This window comes from Heptranchias perlo, chromosome 23 (assembly GCF_035084215.1).
Source record: "Heptranchias perlo isolate sHepPer1 chromosome 23, sHepPer1.hap1, whole genome shotgun sequence".
Taxonomy (NCBI): domain Eukaryota; kingdom Metazoa; phylum Chordata; class Chondrichthyes; order Hexanchiformes; family Hexanchidae; genus Heptranchias; species Heptranchias perlo.
In genome coordinates, this window is record NC_090347.1 from 9,730,269 (window position 1) to 9,752,658 (window position 22,390).

General features: G+C 41.1%; 1 protein-coding gene across 4 annotated transcripts in view; it reads right to left on the reverse strand.

Moving 5' to 3' along the window:
- Window positions 1-22,390, reverse strand: part of LOC137341076 (BAR/IMD domain-containing adapter protein 2-like) — a 97,792-nt gene that overhangs the window by 36,091 nt on the left and 39,311 nt on the right. For all 4 annotated transcript variants that reach the window (XM_068003982.1, XM_068003983.1, XM_068003984.1 and 1 more), the window contains 3 exons: window positions 7,174-7,235; window positions 6,460-6,531; window positions 2,176-2,313 (listed from right to left, as the gene is read on the reverse strand). In XM_068003982.1, the coding sequence (XP_067860083.1) occupies window positions 2,176-2,313; window positions 6,460-6,531; window positions 7,174-7,235 (272 nt within the window). The remainder of the gene's footprint in view (window positions 1-2,175; window positions 2,314-6,459; window positions 6,532-7,173; window positions 7,236-22,390) is intronic.

Genomic DNA, 22,390 nt, shown 5'->3' on the forward strand with positions numbered 1-22,390 from the left:
GGACAGTGTCAGCATGGATACAAAATTGGCTAAGGGACAGAAAGCAGAGAGTAGTGGTGAATGGTTCTTTTTCAGACTGGAGGGAAGTATACAGTGGTGTTCCCCAGGGGTCAGTATTAGGACCACTGCTCTTCTTGATATATGTTAATGACCTGAACTTGGGTGTAGAGAGGATAATTTCAAAGTTTGCAGATGACACAAAACTCAAATGTAGTAAACAATGTGGAGGATAGTAACAGACTTCAGGAGGACAGACAGACTGGTGAAATGGGCAGACACATGGCAGATGAAATTTAATGCAGAAGTGTGAAGTGATACATTTTAGTAGGAAGAATGAGGAGAGGCAATAATAAACTAAATTGTACAATTTTAAAGGGAGTGCAGGAACAGAGACACCCGAGGGTATACGTACACAAATCTTGGAAGGTGGCAGGACAAGAAAGCATATGGGATCCTTGGCTTTATTAATAGAGGCATTGAGTACAAAGGCAAGGAAGTTATGCTAAACCTTTATAAAACACTGGTTAGGCCACAGCTGGAGTATTGTGTTCAATTCTGGGCACCACACTTTAGGAAGGATGTCATGACCTTAGAGAGTGTGCAGAAGAGATTTACTAGAATGGTACCAGGGATGCGGGATTTCAGTTATGTGGAGAGACTGGAGAAGCTGGGGTTGTTCTCCTTAGAACAGAGAAGGTTAAGGGGAAGTTTAATGGAAGTGATCAAAATCATGAATGATTTTGATAAGAGTAAATAAGGAGAAGCTGATTCCAGTGGCGGAAGGGTCAGTAACCAGAGGACACAGATTTAAAGTGATCGGCAAAAGAGCCAGAGGCGACATGATGGAACATTTTTTTTAAAAACGCTGCGCATTGTAATGATCTGGAATGCCTGAAAGGGTGGCAGAAGCAGATTCAACAGTAACTTTCAAAAGGGAATTAGATAAATACTTGAATGGAAAAAAAAAAATCACAGGATTCCCTACGGGGAAAGAGCAGGGGAATGGTACTAATTGGATAGCTCTTTCAAAGAGCAGGCACAGGCACGATGGGCCAAATGGCCTCCTCCTGTGCTGTTCCTACGATAAGCTATACAGACCAAGGAGGTCCCAGCTTCAATCCCTCAAGTTAACTAGTCCCAGCTGGAGCATCTTTGGAGGTGCTAGGCCTCAGCATCCCTACTCTCGGAAGAAGAAAATAATCAGCCAGGGTGTCTGCTTGATTATTATCCAGGGGTCTTTGCTGGAACATGGTACTGATACTGAAAGATATGGATACAATATATGTAATACTATTTAGCTATCACTTTAGAAAAGATGTTCGGGAGGGGGAGGGGGAGGTGTGTAGTCATGATGCTCCAGCCATCATGAGGGTGGGGCTGGCTTGCTGGACCAGCTGGTCTTTTCCAGCCCATCAATTCCGTATATTTGTAAGTGCACATAAGGTTATAAACTTAAATTTATCAATTTAAGACTTCACTAATATTTTTCCAAGATAGTAGGTGGTCTGACTACAATGTATTTTTTCTGTTTAAAAAAAGTCTAAATTTTAACCTAAAACAAAGCAGCAGTAATTATTCAACGTCAAGTTCCCATTTTCAGGGAAAATTTTAATTTCACTCTTTTTGGTGAATTCTTGTTTGTCAAATGGCCAACATCAGCATGAAAAAAAATGAACAGTTCTCACTCTAAACACCCAACTCTGGCATCGAGCACACCCAGGTCAGGTGCAGCACAGTCAGGTATGCAACAAAACTCTGTCTACATCATTCCAAAAATGTACTTTAGCTTGAATCTCAGAAGGGCTTCCACTACTATATTAATGCACCATTTCCATTTACCAACAGCAGCCATTCTTACGGCCTTGCTGAGCAAGACTGGCAATTTAATGCCAAATTACAGCAGACTGGCACTGTGTACCCATGCTCACTAGGAACTGGGTTGAACCTAACTTCAAGAAGGCGTTGTTCAGTTGACAGAGAGAAATGTTTTTCCATCCCATGCATATTCCAAAAAGGAAAAGACTAGTGGTCTAACCTACAATGTTGCTCAGCCTCCCAAAAAGAAGGAAACTCCCCCCCCACAAATTAACTTTCCAAGAGAACTTTTCTTAAAATATTTCCAAAAGGAGTTCAAATAACTGATAGTGTGAAGAACCACCAGCGGCGAGTCCATACCTGCGTTTCTTTTTCTCCATATTTCTGCGGGTTCTTGCTCCCCTGGCTCTTTCTTCTAAGTTTCTTCAGCTCTGCCTGGCACTTTTCCAGCGACTCTAGCCTGGCTTTGTGTTCAGCTTGATACTTCTTCAATGTAGCCTAAAAGGGAAAAATAAAAGTAAGTTTACAAAACTGGCAATGGTGACAATATTACTTTAGCAACAGGAAGAAGACCTGCCATTGTTGTGGGATAATAAAGTAGAAGGAACATGGAGTAAAAGGCAAGATTTAGTTTAAAAAAAAAGAAAAATCCGTCAGGACACAATTATGGTATTGATTTCAAACTGCTTTTAGCTACAATTCATGTCCTAATGGTTCCTGACACTCTGATCTGTCAGCTATATATTATAAGGTTTATCAGTTCACACCCACCAGTAAAATATACGTGTGAGAACCGGTTCTGGCTTTCTAAAACCGACAAAATATGATAAGGTTTTGGTTTGTCAATAAAAGTAGCCATGTCTTGTTCTATTATCCATTATGCAGTAAGGTTTGAATCTAACAGCTAAAAATAAGAGACTAGAAGAAACAATGCTAAAAGGCTCCTGTGAAGCGCCTTGGGACATTTCATTACATTAAAGGCACTATATAAGTGCAAGTTGTTTTTGAGGCCACCCTGTCCAAGTAATGGGAATTGCAGTTTTGGCAGTGGATAGTAAAAACATGCCAGACCCTCCAAAAATAAAACTACTGGAAGTAAACTAATTCCTCAGGGTATATGAGCTGTGCAATGTACACTTATGAAATTTTTGACTGGCAGCATGAGGTAGTCTTGGAGCTAACAGCAAACAAAGACTGTCACAAACCTTCTACAAATTTGACTACATTTATTGAAATGGAATTGTCTCTAACTTGAGACCCAAACATAGTGTCCACCATGACATTTGATTGTTAGCATTCACTCAGATTAGTAAATTAGTATTGTTTAGATGTTATACCTAATTTCAAAAGCAGGTTCACTCAACTCGCAAGAAACTTTAATTTCTCTGAATCGAAGGTACTGTTCTGATGCCAGTGATTCAGACAAACAGAATACAAGTTTAAAAAGGTTAATAAGTCAAGAAAATGCAAAACATACACACACAACTTAATGGGTCTATGAACTCAATGTGCGCCTCTGTTGACATGTGAGTGCACAACTTGGTCCACATGCCACATTAACCCGAACATTTTAATTGATAAAGTGAATCACATGCTATCTTACCAGCTGAATAATACAGAAAAACCTGCAATGACTGGATTGGATGAAATAATGCCATCATGTCTGCAACTGTGTCCTGTACAAAATGTTTGCATTAATTAAAATGTATCAAGCCCATCATTCCAGAATCGCATTGCAATAATTCACACTGCAGCGGCTAACAGTATGTCTGTAGCATCTGCTGTGGCTGGAAACTTTGTCCCATCGTCAATATGAAGGATCTAAACCAGAATTTTCAGAATAGTAGGGGACTTTAACTTTCCCAACATTGACTGGGACAGCCATAGCATTAGGGGCTTGGATGGAGAGAAATTTGTTGAGTGTATTCAGGAGGAATTTCTCATTCAGTATGTGGATGGCCCGACTAGAGAGGGGGCAAAACTTGACCTCCTCTTGGGAAATAAGGAAGGGCAGGTGACAGAAGTGTTAGTGAGGGATCACTTTGGGACCAGTGATCATAATTCCATTAGTTTTAAGATAGCTATGGAGAAGGATAGGTCTGGCCCAAAAGTTAAAATTCTAAATTGGGGAAAGGCCAATTTTGATGGTATTAGACAGGAACTTTCAGAAGTTGATTGGGAGAGTCTGTTGGCAGGCAAAGGGACGTCTGGTAAGTGGGAGGCTTTCAAAAGTGTGTTAACCAGGGTTCAGGGTAAGCACATTCCTTATAAAGTGAAGGGCAAGGCTGGTAGAAGTAGGGAACCTTGGATAACTCGGGAGATTGAGGCACTAGTCAAAAAGAAGAAGGAGGCATATGACATGCATAGGCAGCTGGGATCAAGTGGATCCCTTGAAGAGTATAGAGATTGCCGGAGTAGAGTTAAGAGAGAAATCAGGAGGGCAAAAAGGGGATATGAGATTGCTTTGGCAGATCAGGCAAAGGTGAATCCAAAGAGCTTCTACAAATACATAAAGGGCAAAAGGGTAACTAGGGAGAGAGTAGGGCCTCTTAAGGATCAACAAGGTCATCTATGTGCGGAACCACAAGAGATGGGTGAGATCCTGAATGAATATTTCACATCGGTATTTACGGTTGAGAAAGGCATGGGTGTTAGGGAACTTGGGGAAATAAATAGTGATGTCTTGAGGAGTGTACATATTACAGAGAGGGGGGTGCTGGAAGTCTTAACGTGCATCAAGGTAGATAAATCTCCGGGACCTGATGAAATGTATCCCAGGACGTTATGGGAGGTTAGGGAGGAAATTGCGGGTCCCCTAGCAGAGATATTTGAATCATCCACCGCTACAGGTGAGGTGCCTGAAGATTGGAGGGTAGCAAATGTTGTGCCTTTGTTTAAGAAGGGCGGCAGGGAAAAGCCTGGGAACTACAGACCAGTGAGCCTGACATCTGTAGTGGGTAAGTTGTTAGAGGGTATTCTGAGGGACAGGATCTACAGGCATTTGGAGAGGCAGGGACTAATTAGGAACAGTCAGCATGGTTTTGTGAGAGGAAAATCATGTCTCACGAATTTGATTGAGTTTTTTGAAGGGGTAACCAAGAAGATAGATGAGGGCTGTGCAGTAGACGTGGTCTACATGGACTTCAGCAAAGCATTTGACAAGGTACCGCATGGTAGGTTGTTACATAAGGTTAAATCTCATGGGATCCAAGGTGAGGTAGCCAATTTGATACAAAATTGGCTTGACGACAGAAGACAGAGGGTGGTTGTAGAGGGTTGTTTTTCAAACTGGGTGCCTGTGTCCAGCGGTGTGCCTCAGGGATCGGTGCTGGGTCCGCTGTTATTTGTTATTTATATTAATGATTTGGATGAGAATTTAGGAGGCATGGTTAGTAAGTTTGCAGATGACACCAAGATTGGTGGCATTGTGGACAGTGAAGAAGGTTATCTAGGATTGCAACGGGATCTTGATAAATTGGGCCAGTGGGCCGATGAATGGCAGATGGAGTTTAATTTAGATAAATGTGAGGTGATGCATTTTGGTAGATCGAATCGGGCCAGGACCTACTCCGTTAATGGTAGGGCGTTGGGGAGAGTTATAGAACAAAGAGATCTGGGAGTACAGATTCATAGCTCCTTGAAAGTGGATTCACAGGTGGATAGGGTGGTGAAGAAGGCATTCAGCATGCTTGGTTTCATTGGTCAGAACATTGAATGCAGGAGTTGGGATGTCTTGTTGAAGTTGTACAGGGCATTGGTGAGGCCACACTTGGAGTACTGTGTACAGTTCTGGTCACCCTATTATAGAAAGGATATTATTAAACTAGAAAGAGTGCAGAAAAGATTTACTAGGATGCTACCGGGACTTGGTGGTTTGACTTACAGGGAGAGGTTAGACAGACTGGGACTTTTTTCCCTGGAGAGTAGGAGGTTAAGGGGTGATCTTATAGAAGTCTATAAAATAATGAGGGGCATAGATAAGGTCGATAGTCAAAATCTTTTCCCAAAGGTAGGGGAGTCTATAACGAGGGGGCATAGATTTAAGGTGAGAGGGGAGAGATACAAAAGAGTCCAGAGGGGCAATTTTTTCACTCAAAGGGTGGTGAGTGTCTGGAACGAGCTGCCAGAGGCAGTAGTAGAGGCGGGTACAATTTTGTCTTTTAAAAAGCATTTGGACAGTTACATGGGTAAGATGGGTATAGAGGGATATGGGCCAAGTGCAGGCAATTGGGACTAGCTTAGTGGTATAAACTGGGCGACATGGACATGTTGGGCCGAAGGGCCTGTTTCCATGTTGTAACTTCTATGATTCTATGATTCTATCGTCCAGGGATCAAGTCTGCCCAAAAAGCTTCCCAAGCCACAATTCTTTTAAACCACCACTCTTTCCTTATAAATAACAGATGGATAAGAACAATTTCAATGCTGCAATTCAACCATTGAGCTCATAACACTTAGACAGTCTGCACCCCTATTAGATTACAATCTTGTAATCAGTTCATGCCGTCAGTTTATTTTGTATTTGAAAACGTACCAGGTTTTTTTTTTAAATGTAATATTACAAGATAAAAAGTGAACTGAAAGATGAAAAAGAGCTTATTAATCATAATGGTAGGACAGCAAAGAATTCAGCCCGAAACTTACACTTAAGTACTTGGCATCTAACTCAACCTTCTGCTCCAGTTGCGTCAGCAGCTCACCGTGGAACACTTTCAACTGTAACAGCAAGAAAACGTCAGCTGTATGACTTACAAAATTCAATTTCAATAATGTGAAGAGCACAAGGAGCCCCCTGAACACCCACACACATAGTCACACACACCCACGTTGCAGAGACACCGATTGTACCTTGGATCCCTCAGATTAGTCATGTACAAGTGATGCTTCCCTCCTACACAAGTTCAGTTCCTTAAAAGCTATAATTCTACCACACACACACACACACTTGGATTTTTGCCCTGTCAATTGCATACTACAATTCTGTTTTGCCTCTCTTCCCCCAATCAAGAATTGCATCTTATATATTTATTATATATCTCACAAGCAAAGATGACAATTGTGATTCATACTTGAGTAAAATAAAACTGCTATATAGCAGTCATGATTTTAATTTGCTGCCTAAATGTCAATCAAATTTCTCTCAACAGGCAAATCGGATTTGAACGCAGATGTGAGTGTCTAATCTGGCAAAAGCATAGTCATTTTTAGCTATTTCAGCTCTGAAGTATCCCCTTCACAAGAATAAATACAACAGAATTTAATTTACATAAATCACTTGACAGAAATCTTTGCTCATCAGGTACAAGCTCTAGCGAATCCATCCGTGCACTCAACACTGCCTTAAAAAGGAATACTCACCATTTCTTCAAGCTGAATCTGGATTTGCCTGTGGACCTCTGCCATCTGGAACAAAACATCCCCTGCAAAATAACAAACTGGAGCTAAAATTACTATTGCAACCAGTTTAGAACTGACAGGTACAGCATCCGCATAACATATGAGCATAATGATTAAGGTAGTTGTGGTACAAAAAAGGTGCAACGCTGAACAAAAATCTACAATTTAAACTATGCCCTCAGAGCTTTCTCTTTTTTCAAATAGCTTTTCCACTTATATTTTCTAATTGTAAACAATTTTACAACACCAAGTTATAGTCCAGCAATTTTATTTTAAATTCACAAGCTTTCGGAGATTTTCTCCTTCCTCAGGCAAATGTTTATATTTTCTAGTCTCCCTCTCTCCCAAGTAACTGTGACTGTTATCCTTGGTCAAGAGGTTACTGCCACATAGCCTCCAGGCATTCCATTAGATATCATCAATAGCACTCTAATTGGCCACTAAGAGGTAAGAATTTTGCATTTGGAAAGCTGACGATGTTGCAAATCTAAACCTACAATTTAGACTGTTCAGACATGCTCAAACCTAATTCTGGGCCACTCCCTTTCCTGAAGCTGTGTTGTACCCTCACTCAGAATACACTTCCCTAAACTGAAATTTTAAGCCCATCATATTAAGATTTGATATATCACAAGTGAAGCATCTTGGAGAGGGAAGGGAAAATTACAGCCTTTATTACAGCACTTGTGACAACCATATGGAATGGAACTCATCACTGAAAACACAGACCAGAAGCTTTTTAAAAAGAAATAGAAATATGCATCATTATGCAAAATTTTGTCCTGACAATGGTACATTCAATAGGCGTGCGGACAGGATTATGCATGCACCCAGAGTCCAAAAGGCGATCAATGGTACGCCCAAATATGAAAACAAGAATACACTGGAAGAGCTTGTTTTGGCCTCCATCTTGCAGGACTTGGGCTACATTGAGCAGTATGGTAAAATGGGTTTAAAAACAGATTCATACAGGTTCAACTCTGCAGTCCCTTACACTACCAGATTGCACAGATGTGAGACTTGGGCAGATTGCAGTACTTGTATGGCTTGAGACCACGGGGGAAGAGGAGGGAAGTGGGGCTCATTTTGTTGCCAAAACAAACAGCACACACAACATAAAAAGATACTTATTATAGTGCTTACAAAGCACTGTAGCTGGTTTGGTTGCAAAATCCTAGCATTATTTCCATATCTGTTTGTGACTAACTCAATCCAAAAGAACAGCTAATTCCAGTTAGACTAGTCTGTGTTAGCTTCCGCCACATACACCACTATCCACCTCAACAATGCAGATTCTTGGCTAGATTTATACTCTGCATTGGTCCTGGGTGGTTGAAGTTTTCAGACCAGGTACAATAGTTTGGTAAAAATCTACAAAATGTATCACTAACTTTTGAAAAGTTTCTGATAAGTTTACCTAATGTAGGAAATCTAATTTCATTAACAAAGTCACCACATTTATCTCAGTATGTTGCACATTCTTGCTATGCAGTAACAAAGAATTTTTTTCAAAATGGCAGTTGTACAGTACTGGAAATGTTTCAGATCCACCTGTTGAATCTGCCCATTTTTTCTTGCGCTGAACATAAAACATCTGTTTTATCAAATGGACTCGAGATTGTACTAGGACTGAACAACTGCTTCCTGAAAAAAGCCTGCAGACCAGTAGAACACGAGTTCTTTACTGCAAGTCTGTTTTATTAATGAATTTTAATCTTATCCATTCGAAGCCAGACAAAACTACCAAAATAGACATCCCCTCCAAGATCATCTCTGGGAACCCATACAAAACAATGTTATAGAGGGCTGTGTTTTATATGCCTTCACTGTTAATAATGGAGTCACCTTAGATGACAGTAATGAACAGTGATGATTTTATTTTTCCTTCTCATTTTCACCCAATATTTCACCCCTCCTAAAGAGGCAGCCTCTACAGTCATCCGGTCATGTATCCGTGGAGAGCATCACAGCTAAGCCCAATTCTGCCCATGGCACAACTTTGTTGTTGGTAAATGAAACAGGTATAAATAGAAAATCTGTTTGTTGCAGTTGCCAAAATCCACTTCTGTTTCTAAGCAAATTCTGCCACTCCCAAACAATGTCAAAATATCCTCGCAAAAACAAAGTTGTTATTCATATGGTGTCCTTAAACAGTACACGTCTATATTTAACACTGCAAAGCTGCCCTCTGACGTCAAAATCAATGAAATTTCAAAGAGTATGTTGAAATAAACCACAAACAAGGACACATCTAAGCAGATGTAGATCAATAAAAAAAATTAAACTACAATGGTTGCTGTAGGCTGTACTGTGTAAACAGGTAGGTCTGGGTCTCAATACTAGTTTTGGCTGCCATTTGCACTTGGGCTTCTCACAGATTTTATCTAGGTCACTGTCATTACTAAGCAGAGGTGTCAATGCTTAAAAGGAAAAGCGAGGTGGGGGGGGGGGGTAATCTGTTTCCCCTGGGATCATGCTTCACCTACAATTAGGATTAGAATCTGACTGACTCCTTGGGATGGAAAGTAGAGTATCACTGATGGGCTTCAATGTTTTTTTAAATTAAAAATAGATGGATGTACATTTGACACATTTTTATCTTGGCTTACCTAGTGGTGCTAAACACTTATTTTCAACTTGACTCTTCCCTTATCATCCACTGGTCAGTCACAGAAAAGGCAGCTGGGTGATCTGCTGACATCTCTACAGGATTTTCTTTAGTTTGCTTTTTGTTGGCCACTGCGTAGTGCGTTATAACAATGATGGGCAGCTGGGTGACATTCATACTAACACCAGAAACTAAGGCTGTGATTCGAACCAAGGTTTCCCATGCTGCAGCAGAATACATTTATGCCTATTTTCCTTAAACCTGGGCTAAAATTAAGTTGTAAACAACAACTCTGGCATTTTATTTCATACAATATAAATTCCATCGCATTAAATTGGGAATAATGTTCTACATAGAAAAACAGGTACGCTTTGATTTTAAATTGCCTTGATTAAGAGTTGTAAACAATTTTACAACACCAAGTTATAGTCCAGCAATTTTATTTTAAATTCACAAGCTTTCGGAGATTTTCTCCTTCCTCAGGTAAATGTTTCGAGATCTTGAAACATTTACCTGAGGAAGGAGAAAATCTCCGAAAGCTTGTGAATTTAAAATAAAATTGCTGGACTATAACTTGGTGTTGTAAAATTGTTTACAATTGTCAACCCCAGTCCATCACCGGCATCTCCACATCTTGATTAAGAGTATTGCAGCTGCAAAACATGCAGGACCAGAAAGGTTGTGTGTGTTTCTCCCCATTAGCTCCCTTGTGAATGCAAATTAGAGCTTTTTGCAAATTTTAATATTCCTCTCCATTTTTAAAAATAAATTAAGTTGTCTTATTTTGCTATTGACACTTTCTGAAAAAAGTATAAAAGCCAGAACAATTTAACATTACTTCAGTAATTTTTTTTTTTTTAAAAAGAGTTCTATTAAAATCCCTGATTGTATGTTCTTATTTGCAACATTAAAAATAGCACCACATAATGTTATCACTGATATCACATGCCCAGTAGCGAGTTTCAAATGCAAAAGGAATCACGTCAGCAGTGTGAGAGGTGCCTTAGTCGTTCCAATAAGCAAACACAACCTAAAACACAGTGACACAAGAGATTGTAGGGGCTCGGACTTTCAACCTTTACTGTCGGAATCACTACTGTGCGAATGCAACTTGTATAAGGCTTCACAAAAACATGCTATGAATAAAATACTACGGCCAGAGTTTGTAGCACTGGAGAAGTTTTTAAAACCACAGCCTGTGGGCGCTGTGTCACAACGCTTTACAACAAACTGCTTTTTTTCCATCCATTCCATTGTCCAAACTGCTGACAAACATTTATATCCAGTAATGCCCAGCAAAATGTTATATCAGAAGGCGCTGGTACAAATTTTTAAAAAATTTGTTCATGGGATGTGGGCGTCGCTGGCAAGACCAGCACTTATTGCCCATCCCTAAGTGCCCTTGAGAAGGTGGTGGTGAGCCGCCTTCTTGAACCGCTGCAGTCCGTGTGGTGAAGGTTCTCCCACAGTGCTGTTAGGAAGGGAGTTCCAGGATTTTGACCCAGCGACAATGAAGGAACGGCGATATATTTCCAAGTCGGGATGGTGTGTGACTTGGAGGGGAACGTGCAGGTGGTGTTGTTCCCATGTGCCTGCTGCTCTTGTCCTTCTAGGTGGTAGAGGTCGCGGGTTTGGGAGGTGCTGTCGAAGAAGCCTTGGCGAGTTGCTGCAGTACATCCTGTGGATGGTACACACTGCAGCTACAGTGCGCCGGTGGTGAAGGGAATGAATGTTTAGGGTGGTGGATGGGGTGCCAATCAAGCGGGCTGCTTTATCTTGGATGGTGTCGAGCTACTTGAGTGTTGTTGGAGCTGCACTCATCCAAGCAAGTGGAGAGTATTCCATCACACTCCTGACTTGTGCCTTGTAGATGGTGGAAAGGCTTTGGGGAGTCAGGAGGTGATGGAATACTCTCCACTTGCTTAAACAGTTTAAGCGAATTTCAGTGTTATGCTGCAGGTGAAGATCAATTATTCCATATATACACATACATGTACATAAATATATATACACACCAGCTCATACTTTGCTGAATAAACTGGAGCTTTCTACAATTAAACCAACAAATTCTGAGACCATATAGAAATAGCAAGTTGGACTTCATTTAAAAAGTTAGCCACAAAATTGCATTTGCGTCGGTTAAAAGTAAGACTCCCTTTTGGGGCACCAAACATATTACACCATAAAACCATTTTTTTTTCCCTTTTGAAAATTTATATTTTCACAGAAGGGCCTTTGGTCTTTTGAAAGTAGGGAGAGACACTCCCAACCTTTTCTCCGCACACTGGTTAAGCAAGATATGTGAAATTGCAGGATGTGTTTTCAGCATTAATCTTGATTAATTCCTATGACTGACTAGGTTCTAATTTGCTTTCAATAGACAGTAGTAGTGGACGACCAGGGGAAACCATAGGTCACACATTTGGAGGTGTTCCTCCCAGCCCTGCTGCAGAGAACAGCAATTTTGCCAACTCTGTGCACTAGATGTAGCATTTTGGCCTCATAACATTGCTAGAGCACCACAAAAATGTTTTCCCTTCAGAGCTGAAGTGCAAATTTTGCAAGTACTTTGCATTAGCATTTAAAAAAAGGTTTAATAAAGAGTGCCCAACAAACTTGTCCCCCGTAATTAATACTTTGAGCTGCATTGTGTTCATCAATGGTTAAAACCAAATTCAAATCAATTTGGCAAATAAACAGTGATGTGCAAGCACAGTTCTAATTCAGGAATGCCGGCTCACTGCATGTTACACTCAGACTTAGAGTACAGTATCAATGCACATGATGTAAAGGAAGATATGTTTAATAATGTATTTCCCTGACATCTCAAGGCACAGCTTCAGAGAGAATTTTTTACAAGACAACGTTGCTCCCACTTCAACACCTTATTTGTCTTAAATCAAACCCGATTCTGCAAAGGATGAATCCAGCTTCAGTGATTACCCCATTTGGTTGGTTCACCTGGAAACCCTTCTTAAATATCAAAGGATGCAAAAAATAGCCAACAAGAATGAATTAAAATTATTCAATATTCTAGCAGCCGAGGGAACTACTTTCCCCTAAAAAAAATACTAGTCACTTTCTTTGCCATTTTGGTGAATGGCATCTTAAAACCCTATTTAGCATCAACACAAAATTTCCTCACTAAGCTTGTTTTGACAGTACTTTCAGTAGCTTCTGCTGGCTGGAATTCCCAATGAAAATCAGTACAGAATACTGCTGACATCACACCACCTATACCCTGCAAATTGCAAGGCTCCACGTCTCATTCATTTCAACAACGGAATCATTATTTATCAACAATAAGCTGCCATTATAAAGTAAACAGAAGAAACATAACTAAGAGTGGTAAAGAATATATATTATATACATCAGTAAATTCCCCACTCCCACCCACCCCCCTCCCCCCCCCCCATCCTTCCTTGGTTGAGATTATTTCAATTTATTCTGTTGCACAATGTTTTGCATTTTCATGCCTGCACGCAAAATCAGGGGATTCAACATTCAAATTTTTAAATATCAGCTCAATAGCACAAAAATGTGTACAGGCTGTAGTCATTCCCTCCACTCACAATGCACATTTCTTCTGGAAAATTTTACATGTGACATTACTGCATCAGCTACGGTATGTTCAGATCTCCGGTGTTTCAGGGTCAAGATTAGTATGTGTCCATAGACTGAGCATCCAGTCAGTGCTGGTAAGCAGCTGGAAGTACTTGAGACACTTCTTGTTGGGTTATTTTTCCCCTCAAACTTGAATTAGTAAACTAACATTACTCACAGTGAGAGAAATGATTCAAGGAGCATTGCTGAGAGGTTGATTATCCTAGCTTTCCTTATATTGTAAACAATTTTACAACACCAAGTTATAGTCCAACAAATTTATTTTTAATCCCACAAGCTTTCGGGGGCTTTCCCCTTCCTCAGGCGGTGTGGAAATGACATTTTCGAATCCTTCGCATTTTAAGATCACAAAACAATGCCTGGTGATTACTGCCCGTTGCCAAGGCAATCACAGTGAGCAGACAGAAAGGTGTCACCTAAAAAGGCCACCGAATATACAAACCCCCCAAAGAGAGAGAGAGATAAGGAAGACAGTCAATGACCCGTTATATTAAAAACAGATAACATTTGTTCGCTGGTGGGGTTACGTGTAGTGTGACATGAACCCAAGATCCCGGTTGAGGCCGTCCTCATGGGTGCGGAACTTGGCCATCAATTTCTGCTCGACGATTTTGCGTTGTCGTGTGTCTCGAAGGCCGCCTTGGAGTATGCTTACCCGAAGGTCGGTGGCTGAATGTCCTTGACTGCTGAAGTGTTCCCCGACAGGGAGAGAACCCTCCTGTTTGGCGATTGTTGCGCGGTGTCCGTTCATCCGTTGTCGCAGCGTCTGCATGGTCTCGCCAATGTACCATGCTCTGGGGCATCCTTTCCTGCAACGTATGAGGTAGACAACGTTGGCCGAGTCACAGGAGTATGAACCGTGCACCTGGTGGGTGGTGTCCTCTCGTGTGATGGTGGTATCTGTGTCGATGATCTGGCATGTCTTGCAGAGGTTACCGTGGCAGGGTTGTGTGGTGTTGTGGACGCTGTTCTCCTGAAGGCTGGGTAATTTGCTGCGAACGATGGTTTGTTTGAGGTTGGGTGGCTGTTTAAAGGCGAGTAGTGGAGGTGTGGGGATGGCCATAGCGAGGTGTTCGTCATCATTGATGACATGTTGAAGGCTGCGGAGAACATGGCGTAGTTTCTCCGCTCCGGGGAAGTACTGGACGACGAAGGGTACTCTGTTGGTTGCGTCCCGTGTTAGTCTTCTGAGGAGGTCTACGCGATTTTTCGCTGTGGCCCGTCGGAACTGTCTATCGATGAGTCGAGCATCATATCCCGTTCTTACTAGGGCGTCTTTCAGCGTCTGTAGGTGTCCATCGCGTTCCTCCTCGTCTGAGCAGACCCTGTGTATTCGCAGGGCCTGTCCATAGGGGATGGCCTCTTTGACGTGGTTAGGGTGGAAGCTGGAAAAGTGGAGCATTGTGAGATTGTCCGTGGGCTTGCGGTAGAGTGAGGTGCTGAGGTGCCCGTCTTTGATGGAGATTCGTGTGTCCAAGAAAGAAACTGATTCTGAGGAGTAGTCCATGGTGAGCTTGATGGTGGGATGGAACTTGTTGATGTTATCGTGTAGTCTCTTTAGTGATTCCTCACCATGGGTCCATAGAAAGAAAATGTCGTCGATGTATCTGGTGTATAGTGTTGGTTGGAGGTCCTGTGCAGTGAAGAAGTCCTGCTCGAACTTGTGCATGAAAATGTTGGCGTATTGGGGTGCGAATTTGGTCCCCATGGCTGTTCCGTGTGTTTGGGTAAAGAACTGGTTATTGAAGGTGAAGACATTGTGATCCAGGATGAAGCGGATGAGTTGTACGATGGCGTCTGGAGATTGGCTGTTGTTGGTGTTGAGTATTGATGCTGTCGCAGCGATGCAGTCATCGTGGGGGATACTGGTGTAGAGTGCCGAGACGTCCATCGTGGTGAGAAGTGTTCCTGGTTCAACAGGTCCGTGGGTACTGAGTTTTTGTAGGAAGTCTGTAGTGTCGCGACAGAAGCTGGGGGTTCCCTGCACGATGGGTTTCAGGATGCCCTCGATGTATCCAGAGAGGTTCTCACACAGGGTTCCATTGCCTGATACGATAGGACGTCCGGGTGTGTTGGCTTTGTGTATCTTTGGGAGGCAGTAGAAGTCTCCCACGCGGGGAGTACGTGGGATGAGAGTGCGTAGGATGTTTTGAAGGTCTGGATCGAAGGTCTTGATCAGTTTGTTGAGCTGATGGGTGTGTTCTTTGGTCAGGTCTGCGGGTAACCGTCTGTAGTTTTCCTTGTTGTCCAGTTGTCGGTATGCTTCTTTGCAATAGTCCGTTCTGTTTTGTATGACGATGGCTCCTCCTTTGTCCGCTGGTTTGATGACGATGTTGCGGTTGGTCTTGAGAGCTTTCAGCAGTCATGGACATTTCAGCAGTCTTCAGCAGTCATGGACATTCAGCCACCGACCTTCGGGTCAGCATACTCCAAGGCGGCCTTCGCGACACAAGACAACGCAAAATCGTCGAGCAGAAATTGATAGCCAAGTTCCGCACCCATGAGGACGGCCTCAACCGGGATCTTGGGTTCATGTCACACTACACGTAACCCCACCAGCGAACAAATGTTATCTGTTTTTAACATAACGGGTCATTGACTGTCTTCCTTATCTCTCTCTCTCTCTCTCTCTCTCTTTCTTTCTTTTTTTGGGGGGTTTGTATATTCGGTGGCCTTTTTAGGTGACACCTTTCTGTCTGCTCACTGTGATTGCCTTGGCAACGGGCAGTAATCACCAGGCATTGTTTTGTGATCTTAAAATGCGAAGGATTCGAAAATGTCATTTCCACACTGCCTGAGGAAGGGGAAAGCCCCCGAAAGCTTGTGGGATTAAAAATAAATTTGTTGGACTATAACTTGGTGTTGTAAAATTGTTTACAATTGTCAACCCCAGTCCATCACCGGCATCTCCACATCATGGCTTCCTTATATTGGATTGAGGGATCAGAGGCAAGGAACAGGCTGGAGCAGCAAAATGGGAAAATTCTGAGACCCTGCTCCCAGCATGGAGTCTCACTCAGCAGAAGCACAGATCAGAAAATCAAGCATGTATGTTGCCGGCCCAATTTGCTTTTAATGACCAGAAAATCAGGAGTCCTGCAAATCGGTGACTCTAGGGTCAACTTTTCAATTGGCACTCCCATCAAGCGAAACTCCGCAGAGGGCGCAAAGACTTCAAACGTATATCCAATTAACTGGTACCAAATGAAATCAGTTTTCAAAACACTACCCGCCTCTTATACCATCTCCAACGTACATTCACTGCAACCCCTAGATAACGTTTTACAGGAGTCATATTTGAATCCTGCATTTAATTAGGAAGGTAGGAATTGCATTTATATAGCGCCATTCACAACCTCAGGACGTCCCAAAGTGCTTTACAGCCAATTAAGTACTTTTGAAACGTCGTCAATTTGTGCACAACGAGGTCCCACAAACAGCAATGTGATAATGACCAGATAATCTGTTTTAGTGTTGTTGGTTGAGGGATAAATTTTGGCCATGTCAGTAATTGGGAAAATTTTTAAAACTGTGGCAGATAAAAGCTTATGCACTTCATTGAACTGGACTTCAACAAATTGGTATATTGTTGTGGTTAGTCAAACTTCTGAAAAGCCAGTAACATTTCTGTCACTGCAGTGTATTAGCTTTAGCTATGTTGTATTTCACCTTCCATTTTGATAAAGGCTGCTGCAAGTAAATTCAGGGTTATCACTTGCTTCATCAATCTGCAAACCCAACTGGGACATCCTTCAAGTCTTACTTGAGGCCAATCAGGATCATTTTTCTTCTGTCACTTTTCATAGGTAGTCATGATGTGGAGATGCCGGTGATGGACTGGGGTTGACAATTGTAAACAATTTTACAACACCAAGTTATAGTCCAGCAATTTTATTTTAAATTCACAAGCTTTCGGAGGCTACCTCCTTCCACATCGTTCACCTGAGGAAGGAGGTAGCCTCCGAAAGTTTGTGAATTTAAAATAAAATTGCTGGACTATAACTTGGTGTTGTAAAATTGTTTACACTTTTCATAGGCATAGATTTCTGACAAAAAAAAACCTCATCTGGACAGATAGCCCAATACTGTCAGAAGGAAGTAAACAACTGACTGCAGGGATGTGGTTTCATTTGATACCTCGCCAGGTCAGAGTGGGTAAAGGTTTAAATTGCTTTCCATATCTAAACTTTTCAAAATTATACATCTATGTGGACACATGCACACAATATTGCCAGAAGAAATTTTCAGAGAAATGTAACTTGGACTCAGATCAGTAAGTGCCCAGTTTATTTAAGGCTGCTGGAACATTTACCTTTTTAGGCAACCACAAATGAAGGTTGTTTGTTGCAGTTTGTAACATGGAGATTGGGGCTTCTTTGGTTTCTTAGCTATGGCTGGCATTTGAGGCAGAACTGTCACAGGACTGCAGACTACCTGGAATCCACCATCACTGATAAGACAAGACTACAGACAGGTAGCACAAGTTATATGGAAATTAATACATTAAGGAGATTTTAGATTTTGATTAACTCAGTCATTGCAATATTCTGTATTACATACAGTGTATTTGAAGCCAATTTTTTTTAAAGTATTATTTTTCAATAAAACACTTTGCTCATCGGGTGAGAAGAACATTACTTTAATCCCAGTAAATCCCTAAGTACAAGACTATAATCTTGTAAATCTCCCTCTTTATTTCCCTGTTATGGGACAAGAAGTCACACAACAAAATTCAGCAGCAGTTAAGAGAAAATATGAGTGTGGTAACAAAAAGGTACAAAGTGCTAAACTTAGAGGGAGAAATGTAATAAATGACGTGACCAACCATGTGGCCCTTCTCTGCACTGCTTCCAGGGATTGAATGTGTCAATGACTACAACTAAGTGCAGTATTCAAGGTGCGGCCTGATGAGAGCAATGTCCAGCTCTAGCATGACAACCTCAGACTTGAACTCTACTGATCTGGCAATATAACTCAGCATTCTGTTTGCTTTGCTAATGCTGCTCTGCAATGACTTAACATGGTCAAAGTCTATCGCCCCCCCGATCTCTTTCTACCCCTTCCCTTGTTAGTATGCCTCATGCGTTAAGTATTTTACATCCCCATTTTTTCTTCCAGTGTCTAAGGCCTTATTGCCATTGGATGTACTGAATTTCATCAGCTTTAGTTCTGCCCACTTACAAATAATGCCTAAGACCTTCTGTAATTCTTTGGCTGCTTCATTAGAGTCCATTATCATCTTAGTCCAGTATTATCTGCGAGTCTAACCAAACGGACCACCTGTGCCTTTGTGTGGACAGATGAGCAGAATCTGGCTCAGCTGTGATGCCATCCATGATCCCTATCCAACAGCATTGTGGGAGCACCTTCACCACACGGACTACAGCTGATAAGAAGAAGACCCACCACTACCTTCTCAAGGACAGCTCGGGATGAGCAATAAATGACGGCCTTGCCAGCAACGGCCATATCCCGAGAATTGATTTTTTTTTTAAAAAATGACCGGACTCCTCCATTAAGTTCAGTATTTTAGAAGTGCTTGGTCTATTAGTAACTAGAGCAGATCGCTAAGCAAAGTCTTTCAAGAGTTGTTTCCACCACCTCATAGTTAACAGATTTATTTTCTTATTTTAATTGAAGTTTTTTTTTGACACCAGCAATAATTTACTTTGGCTGCTTTTCCTCTAAGTTACAATTTGTATCCATCAACTGAGATCAGTGAAAGGTCAACAGCATTTGATAGACTAACCTGGCTAACCACGTTCATAAAAATGTGGTTTATCTTACCAGCAGTCATACTGGAGCGCTCATGCAAACAAAAGCAGGTGCTGCAAGAGCAGGCTCTTCGAGGCCAGTGCTAGCCCCACTTCAGATGTGCTTCACTGCATTATGTAGCATAATGATGCTCTCAGTCAAATGGCAGATGTGTGAAAATAAGTTATTCAAACAACATTGTGGTCCATTTGAATGCCAATAAGCTCAATACAAGTATGTGATGTGATAAGTTACACAAAAAGGAATTGTCTCTGCAGAAAAATACCTTTTGCTATTAACTGAAAAGGAAGTTTCATTCAAAACAAATCAGTTAGATTTTATGCAGAAAATGACAAGCTGTGAAACTTAAAAGTGAGGTTTTATATGTGTTAACTGAACGAGCAAAACGCAGCAGCTATAATGCTAGTAACAATGAAGAGTATTAACCGTACTGCTCCTCCCCACCACCCTCCCATTCAAGATAAAGCTCCTAATTTTACGTTGTACAAACATTTTTTTAGCTATGTGTGTTCAACAAGATTTCTCTGGATTTGGAGGAGTGTTTGAAAGCTTTCCTCTCAGTTTTAAGATATCACCCAAATCCTGAGTAACATACTTCCAGCCGTTGCTTATTCTCCATGAATTATAGGAATTTTTAATCATAGATAACTGTATTTTACTCAATGGGTGTTAGTGAGCCTGTAATTTCACCACCGGGGAATGTAAATTAACTGCGTGAAAATAGAAACTCCCAAGTTAAATTATCACCTCCTGGTTTGCACGGCCCTGCACACTATCCGGTGATTTTAATAAAACTATTTAATAGAAGATTATTCAATGCCGTGCCTGGCAAAATACAACTCTGAAGGAAAGGATTTATTTTTATTAAACTGATGTGCAAATTGGATGCTGTGCGTTAAGAAATTGCCTCAAATCACAAGGGATTATTGTGGCCTTTGCCATAAATTACATTCAAAAAGTCTCAATTGTCATCAGTTTGGATAGCTTCAGTACATTAAGAGTTTGAATTTAAAAATCACAAGTCCTATCAGTGCCCTTCTGCCCCCACTGTTTCCAATTGGAGTTTTAAAGTGGCTTGGAGTAAACTGTTTTTCCTTCACTGTACTTTGAATAAAGGTCAGAATCTGTTTAGCATTGTATTCACTTGCTGGGGGGGAAGCCAACTGACAAAAAATGTTTTAAAAATATGACAACAGTCTTTTAGAATAGCTACTTTTTTTTTTAAGAAAAGGCACATCAGTGGGATTTTAAACTGATCCAAAGCAGAAGCCATTTATCTGAGAAACAAACTGTTAATGGAAAATAGGCATAAATAAGAGAGAACACAATACAGGAGAAACAAAATAACGAGACAGGAGAAATAGGGAATAATGTCAAACAGAAGGAGTTACAAAAGTGAGAAGAGCAAATTACAGTACTTAAGGCATAGCAGGAGAAATTATGAGTTATAAAAGTCAACAAGCTAATCCAGAAGAATGAAACTGAAAAAAAAAATCACAGGTAAACTTTACTTTCAGAATCAAAGAAGCTATTCCTCATATGGGATCTGTAATGCTTGTTGAATGCACAGAAAATTGCACAAGATAGATGAAAGGGGAAAAAAGGCTACATAACACTTTGGAAATAAAAATATGTCTTCCAGGCAGTACAAAAGAACCTTTCAAAAAGTACTATATTAAATTAAAGTAATCCAGGAGAACTTTATGTTTGAAAACACCTCCTCTCAATTCTTCATCACACGACTCATCAGGTTTGGCCTAAAGGACTTACTGCAGTCCCATTCTTCTCCCAGATCTTCACCAATACCACTCTATATCCAGATGCCAGGAAGTCCACAAGAACAGCTCAAGGTGACTATGTATGACTTTGAACGCCCCCCCACCCCCACTTTCCTGGGGAATTGACAGGCCTTTGCCATAAATTACATTCAAAAAGTCTCAACTGTCATCAGATCGGTTGTTCACAGTATGTTGCAGCTCTGACACTACACTAGTACAGCACCCTCAAACTACCTTCTTACTTAAAGAGCAATAATTTTTGCAACAATTTTACATCTAAGGCTTTCCCTTACATTGCCTCCACCATTCAAAGTTTTATTTTACACCCACCACCTCTGCTTCACGGTCAGATCTTTACCAATTATTTTTCAAACAAGCAACTACTGAAACTTGTTCAGCTTTCATATTACAATGTGACATGAAACGTCTCTGTGTTGACTGTTTCCAAGCATCAGTTGATGAGTACTGGAAAGGGTGCTATACTGTATCAATCACAACATATAACTCTTCATCTTAATCACTTAGGTTATAAATTCATATGTAGTTCAACCATGGTTAAACTGCTCACTTGCTGAGATGCAACTCCACCAGTTATACAAGTTCAGCAGTTTTCACCTGGGATGCAAGAGGCAGTCACACTGTTGGCACATTCTTACCTCTCAGAGGGAGGTAACCTGATGGAGCAAGCTGACTGAACTAATGGCTAGTGCACTCTCTGCATGGTAGAGTAGTACAGTCTTTGAAATCACAGCGACATCTGTGGCTCACTTGCTCCTTCTCCCAGCTCAAGATAATATTCCTCTATTTGTCAATTTTAGCAAAAAACGTTAGGGTAACAATAAAGCAGGGAAACCCTACTGACTTTTTGCTCACTCCCAAACAAATATACTACAATGGCTGAAATCCATGAGAAGTTTGGGGATGGGAGGGGGGAGGGGGGAGGAGGGAGGGGGAGAAAGCAGATAAGAAAGAAAGCAGAGAGGAAAAATTAGAAATGTACATGAAACAGTCTGGGGAAATCATGCCAGCATTGTCTTTATCCTTCTCAAATTTACCACTACTATAACTGAGTGGATTATTCCAGTAATCTAATAATGTATCTTCAACTACTGAAATCCAAACATTCAGATATTTCTATTTACTCCAGTCAACTGACTCATTCCTTAATCAAATCACTTACAACGTGGACTGGATCTGTGAACATCTACATTGCAGTGCAACTATTGTATTCATTTCAGGATGTGGTCAAACTTTTTCAGCTTTTACAAACAAAACATTCACAAGTCAAAATGAATTACGGAATACAGCAAATAATGTTTTCCATTAAATAATCAAACTACCATCCTGATTCCTCCCCATCCTCCTACACTAAATACACTCCAGGCTTTAGTGG